This window comes from Pagrus pagrus (genome assembly GCF_965226575.1).
Source record: "Pagrus pagrus genome assembly, chromosome: 16".
NCBI classification, from domain to species: Eukaryota; Metazoa; Chordata; class Actinopteri; order Spariformes; family Sparidae; genus Pagrus; species Pagrus pagrus.
The window spans coordinates 13,953,359-13,960,624 of NC_140200.1; the positions used below are offsets into that span (position 1 = coordinate 13,953,359).

General features: G+C 43.2%; 1 protein-coding gene across 1 annotated transcript; it reads right to left on the reverse strand.

Annotated features, from left to right (window-relative positions):
• Positions 1-2,391: 2,391 nt before the first annotated feature.
• On the reverse strand, positions 2,392-5,620 carry LOC311271129 (voltage-gated potassium channel regulatory subunit KCNF1-like). The gene has a single exon (XM_084376630.1). It carries the CDS (start codon positions 5,059-5,061, stop codon positions 3,562-3,564), a length of 1,500 nt encoding a protein of 499 aa, XP_084232756.1. The 5' UTR covers positions 5,062-5,620; the 3' UTR covers positions 2,392-3,561.
• Between the last annotated feature and the right edge of the window lie 1,646 nt (positions 5,621-7,266).

Here is a 7,266-nt window from a genome sequence, read left to right on the forward strand (position 1 = left end):
TAGATGTAATGGTACTGAAACAGCATGCTATAGACTCTCTCTTGATAATTATTCTTCTCGCTGCATGTTGGCCTAAAAATAAAGCAAAGTCATTTAATCGTCAGCTGGAGAATTTGGAGAACTTTCCTCAAGCACTCCTACACAGATGGTGATCCTTTGAGTCTGAGGATTTAGAAAAATATCTGTGTCGCACGTACACATGCATCAAGTCAAGTCAAGTAAACATTTCAACTATGACAGCTTGTCCACCATACCTTCAGAAAGAGATCCATCTTCCCTGTCTCACAGTTTAACTGCTATGATCACGTAGAAAAATGCATGGATGTAGAAGCAACAACCATTAGATAGATGGAAAATCAAACAATAAAAGCGACTATATATAAGTGAGGGGATAATGAGCACAATTTACAGTCAACGTGCGGGAACACCTCCTATCTTAAACGCCCACTGAATGCCACCGATGACCAACATGTGGGTGTAAAAAATTGGTGATTAGCCAGCGGAGCACAGCAGGTCACTGTGGAGTGGATCACACATGGTTGTGGGTATACGGGTGAAGGATTGTGTGTATGTGTGTGTAATTATTTGTGTGTATTTGTAGGTAGGCGGCTGAGGGGAGGGGGGCTGTTTGTATATGCCAGCGTGTGTTCTTGTAGATCTAAATTTGAACGTGACGGTGCATGTGTATTTGCATGAGCCTCTGCAGGAGGAGGATCATTGTTCCATTATACAATACACGCCTTTGACATTCCAGCTCCACCTGTCAGCCTGCACAAAGGCCTTTCTCCAGGCTTTGACATGTGTGAATCTGCTGCTGGCCAGGACCAGATAGCACAGTCCTGTATAGGACGTGTGTGGGTGGGCAGCCTGCAGAGTCCTGCTCGACCTCCTGCGTGATCTTTCCTTCAGGCTGCGTAACTGAGACTTGAGTGCAGTGGAAAACATTACAGAGGAGGTATCTGGTACTGAATCAGTGCCCTCTTACTAATCAAACAAACCGACATCTTGTCCCAGTAATTGATGCAGACACCCTCTTAGGCAGGCAGCGGTGAGATGTATCACCCGTCTTCCTTCCTTTAAGAAAATGACAGATAATCACAGCGCTTCAGGTTTTACATCTTCGACCACACCTGAGCTGAACTAACAAAACATCTGTATTTTCGAGTCCGACACAAAATTGTATGTGATGAAATGTGTGCTTGTCATTGTCACTTCTACTCTACAGCGCTGATTCCTGACTATGGCTAGACCTACTTATACCTCAGCAGTTAGCCGTAGCAATCTGAAAATTGCAGAACAGGCTAACAATTAATTTAAAGAAATTAACATTGCAATTTGAGTATTAAATCTGAATAGACTACATATTAAAACCTGAACACTGTTGCAATTGAGAGTGCATGAAAACTAGCCTAGTTAGCAAGCCGGACTCATTAGCTAAACATTAAATTACATTACATGTATTGAAGGCATTTATCCATTACTTTTAGCTACTACTGCCATTTTTACCATCTGTCAATTGTTAGCTAAAAGCAGATTAATGGATAACCTGCTGAAATAGCCTAGTTAGCTAATAGTAAAAGTAATGGATAAACAAATAGCTAAAAAGTAGGCTAAATGGTCGAAATTGTTAGCCAAGTAGCTAATGGATAAATGGTTGAAATATTAAGCTAATGCAATGGATAAATAGATAAATAGCTAAGAGTAATGGATAAACAAAAAGTTAGCTAAAGATAGGCTCATTGGTAAAACAAATAGCTAAATATAGTGGATAGCTAGCTTAATTAAATAAATAGCTAGTAGCCTAATGGATAACTAGCTAGAGGAAGGCTAACTGTTATACACATTGCTTGCTAAAAGTAATGGCTAAACAAATAGTTAGCTAAAAGTAAATTGTTAGCTAAGTAGCTAACGGATAACTGGTTGAAATAATAAGCTAAAATGGATACATAAATAAATAATTAAAAGTAGCCTAACAGATAAACAAATAGCTAAATGTGGGCTCATTGAAAACACATTGCTAGCTAAAAGTAACGGATAAATAAAAGTAAAGGATAAAAAGTTAGCTTAAAGTCGGGGATAAATAGATAAATGGTTGAAATGTCCAGTTTAGTGTTATTAGAAGGCCTCAGAATGCAAACATGACCAAACTGATTTACTTGTTTAACAATATAATTGTATTAAAACGGGCTTAACGATAGCCCACTTTGACTTAATAGTGTTAAATAGGCCATTTTGGACCATGATCAGATGTCTGATGAACTGTTCTTCTTACTTAGGCTACATCTAATAATGTTGATTACGCCACATTAGACTGTTGCTCGGGAAACACGATCTTGACATCTATCATCCCTCCAAGGTGCACCAAAATCAAAACCACTGACATCTGAGACGTGACGTTTGAAACAAACATGTCAGATTTTAATTACATCTCCCCTACTGTGCCGACTAATGCAGTTTCTAAGGATTGTTCAAATGTATGCAGCAAGTTTCATGTCACTCAGACTAATGGTGTAGGAGTAGAGACCTTTCAGACTGTGAAAATGTAACCTTTAAATACAGAGTGGGAATAAAATGCATCATCCTTTCAAGTTTCATCTAAATAAGACACATTTTAGCAGCAGACACGGCCCCGTTAATCTTCCAGTCTGTTCACGCCTGATAATGCATGTCATTGTGATGGATGAATGAAAAAGAAAGTCCTTGTTGTTACACTTTTTATTTCGATTTCCATCACAGCTCCTTTCCTCTCCTCAGATCTTCACCGAAAAAAACAAGATCTCTCAAGTTGAATAACTCAACTTAGTGGGATGGTTTTTGTTTAACCTCCAGCCTGTTGCTCCTTCACTTCCTCCACTTGGTAGTCAAGTCAGAAGTCAGAGTGGTGACGGCTGCTGCAACATTTAAACCCATTATAGGAGCACATCCTGCAGCCGGGGGAAGCTTCAGAGGCCTCGGTGTTGGCTGCACGACCCCTCTCTGATCACAGCCTCTGCACAGTAGAGGGGATTTGATATATTACCTCACGATCAGTCACACAAAATCACACTGATGCCAAGAAGATCACAGAAATGCACCTGATGATATGTTGCTTTCACTTGTGTGTGCACATTATATGAACTACCAGCAGCTGTCCTTCACTTTGTTGATGTTGATTAGTTTAAAAAACATCTATTGTGATATATTTCTGTACAGGTGAGTGAGCTACAGTGCAGTCTACAGTATGAGTGTGAGGGTTGGGGATGTGGGGGGGTTGTTATATAAGAAGCCTACATGGGGAAATCAGTGTTCTTGCTGTTCAAACAGACCCCCTCAGCCTACAGGGAGTTACTGCGCAAAGGCACAGCTCATCAAGTCAATATCTCACACACATGTCCCTTTAATAGGCGCATTTTCCTCAAATGCTTCCCTTGGAGGTCCCGGGAGAGCTCCACTGCAGTCCTTTTCTCTCTATGAGGCTATTTACAAGCACGTCTCCATCATGGGAACCCTGAAACTGTCTGAATGGCTCAGAAATGGATAATTAACTTGATGTCGTTTGTCTGTTTTCATGGTCTTCAGCGTTCATGAGATGAAATATTCAGTGGCTTCAGCTGTGCTCTCAAAGCTCGTGTCCATGCTGGGGGTCTGGATCCCCGCTGCTCCCCTGGGATCCTTCAGTAAGGGGATGTATGTGTCGCTGTGACAGGAGCGCATGGCGCTGTCCCACACCCCTGCGCCGCAGACGTGTTTGTGTGCGCCGGGCGCAGCCTCCTGTACGCCGTCGGCGGAGCGCAGCGCCATCAGCTCGATCTCGTGCTTGGCCGCAGTCTCCAGCACCTGTTGCTTGTTGTAGAACAGCACGAAATTGTTGATGATGGGGTGAATGGGCAGCGCGATGGCGATCACCCCGCACAGGAAGCTGATGGCTGCGTTACAGCGACCTAAAGTGGTCTTGGGGTAGACGTCTCCATAGCCCACCGTGGTCATGGTGATCACAGCCCACCAGAACGACTGTGGGATGCTGGTGAACAGCGTGTCCGGGTGGTTCTGCTCCATGGTGTAGCCCAATGCGGAGAAAAGGAAGACCCCAACGCCCATGTACATGAGGAGCAGCCCGAGCTCCTTGAAGCTGCTCTTCAGGGCAGATGTGAGGGTCTGGAGTCCGGAGGAATGTCGTGCCAGCTTGAAAATGCGCGCAATGCGCATTATGCGTAAAGCCTGCACAGCCTGCTGCACGTTAGCCAGCTCCATCACTCCCGCGCCGAAGGAGGTCAGAATGAGCACCACGAAGAAGGGCATGATCGCCATGAAGTCGACGATGTTCATGAAAGCCAGGACGAATTTGATTTTGTTCGGGGAGGAGACGAGACGCAGCAGGTACTCGATCGTGAACCAGCCGATGCACACCGTCTCGATGACCTCCAGAGTCGGGTGCTCCGAGAGGTTACCCTCCGAGTCCTCCACCTGCAGGTCGGGGATGGTCCCCACGCACATCACCACGGAGGAGACGAGGATGAAGATGAAAGAAACTATAGCGATGATGTGCGCAGGCAGCGAGGACTCCGGCTTCTCCATCAGCCTCCAGAGGCACATCTGGAAGCGCTGCCAGCCTCCTGCAGACGGATCTCCCTCCCGGTCCACCAGGATAGTTCTCACTTTCTCTGCGATCTCCGCAAGTTCATCCTCCACCTCCTTCAGGTGGCATTTACAGCAGTCATCCAGGAAGTCAGAGCCGATTTTCCAGAACTCCATCTCCTTCATGAAACAAATTGGGCAGATGCCTCTCTTCATGTGAATCTCTCCATAATAATACAGCTCGATTATACATTTAAAGGCCTCAGGGTCCCTGTCAAAATAAAACTCTCCTGTGTCAGGGTCGTAGTCGTCACATAGTGAAGATATTTCTTCAGAGGATTTGAGTGAGCAGTCCACCAGCTCTGCCAGCCGGGTGTCCGGGAAGCGATTCAACACGTCCCCGTATAACACCTGTTTCACTCCGCCGATGTTGACAACGACCTCCGGCTCCTCGCTGGCCTCGGAGCCGTTGCAGTCTGCGTACCGCGTCCTCTGGATCCCCCACATCGTGCTGACAGCAGGACCGCCGCGAAATCACTCCGAGCCGTCGAGATTTTCTCCAAAGTGTGCGCCGGATCAAAGTAATCGCAAGTCACCAGAAGCTCTGGCGCTGTGCGTAAAACCTCCAAAATCTCCTGATCTGTGTTTTACTGCAAAGAAAACAAACAAACAAACAAAAAACAAACAAACAAATAGATAAATGTTTGCTCAGAGGCAGCTGCAGCTCCAAGTCTGCTCAACACAACCGTGTTTGGCAGTGAACAGTGCGCCTGTGCGCTCCGAGAAAGTTGGCATTGAAGTGCGCGTAATGTCAAGCGAAACACGATGAAACCACGAGGCTTCCGGTGGGAACGTTCAAAATAAAATGTCTTTGCTTGAGTAAGCGTTGTAAAAAGTAGAAGTAGTAGTAACAGGACAATACACTAAAGTCTTTGTGTCATAAACAGTGATGTGAAAAATATCCAAAAGTCAAACTTGAGTAAAAGTTAAGATTTCTTGTTAGAATATGACTTTGTTAGCAGTGAAAGTCTGAAAGTATCTGATATTAAACATACTCAAGTATCTAAAACAACTTCCTGGCAATAAATGTACGACTCAAAAGTACAAATAAAAGTAAATTATACATATATTTACATGTATGTACTGTGTATGTTATATACTATAGGTTGTAATTAATCACTGGGTAAAAGTAGTTGGCTAAAAAGTACAATATTTGCGGATTGCAAGGATAAAGTAGCATATAATGGAAATACTCATCTTAAGTACAAGTACCTCAAGATCGTACTTAAGTGCAGTACTTGAATACATGTACTTCATCACAAAACTACCATAAAATAAAAAAAATATTTATCACTCAAACCAAAAATGGGGCAAAATATTTTCATCATACTGACTAAAGAACAAGACATGTCACTCAGAACACAGAGAGAAATATGAAAAAAAAATAATAATAATAAATATCGCCGCTGATGCTTTTATTTTTTAGGCCAGCCGCCGCGTCTTCCGGTCCTGCTCCTCCTGTCTGCGGCCGTCTTGACGCAGCGCAGTGCAGCCAGGCGCAGCGCAGCGCATCATAAATCTCAGCGGCATGTAATGAATTGTGAAGTAGCAAACAGGGAAATCAGCTGAGACAGACTCAGCTCGATTTCTGTTGCGGCCCCGAAGAAGCAACAATTAGTGGACAGGTCATCGACTGACCGGAAACATCGCACATGCGCCCTAAATCAGCCTTTTTAACAACAACAGCCTATAAAATGTTTTCCTTCAGCACCTCAGACGCATCATCATCATCCATTTTGAATGTATTAAAGGCTCAATAACACAGATGGAGAGACTCGAGCTGAGTAATAATCAATTATATATAATTATATTACGAATAATGGCTTAATGTGAGAGAGAGTAGAGTCAACAAGCATGAAGCTGTTATAATAACTTGTAAAATGAGGCTCTTTAGTGATGTCAGTGCGCGTGCCATCAGTAGTAATGTGTTGTTTCTGTTGTTTGTTTGTTTTTTGGGACGACCGAGCAACTTTCATCTACAGATCTGCAGATATGTTCTGCAGTGGTCACCTCTGAATTATTGATTGGCAGACAGAAGTGACCACACAGCTTCTCCAACAGCAACTTTACCTTGTTATTTGTCTCCACCTAGTGGCCAAACCTCCACGCGACAATAACCTGCAGGCTTTTTATGTTTCAGCTTGTGAACACTGGTGCAAACCACTGAGGATAGGAATCCATTAATGTGTGATTAAGAGATCATTTACAGCAACAATAAAGTTCAGTGTTTGTGTTTGTAAACAACAGCCGGAGTAATAACCTGCAATGCAGTGGAGTCAAGTTTGTTTAAAAGTTTATAGTGTCTTTACTTTGTTCATATGTGGCAGACCCTGCCACCTTTCTAGCTTCAAACAGTGTTCTGGGACCTTATTTTCCTCTGAGAACAGCTCGTTTGTTCAGTTATAGAAGAAATAAATACTTCTGAGTTTGTATTATTACCTCATTTATATTGAAAATAAAAAAGATTTTGAATTTCTTTCTCGAAAACTACAGTTTCCCCTTTAACACCAGAACCGTGTGATAAAAAGTGTTGGGGACAAAACCAGCCATTTGAAAGATTGTTTTTTTTTAATGCTTTATTGAACGACATCATTCTTTCTTATTAATGGTATAAGAAAGAACACAATGAGGCAGAAACACAACAAAGAAGAT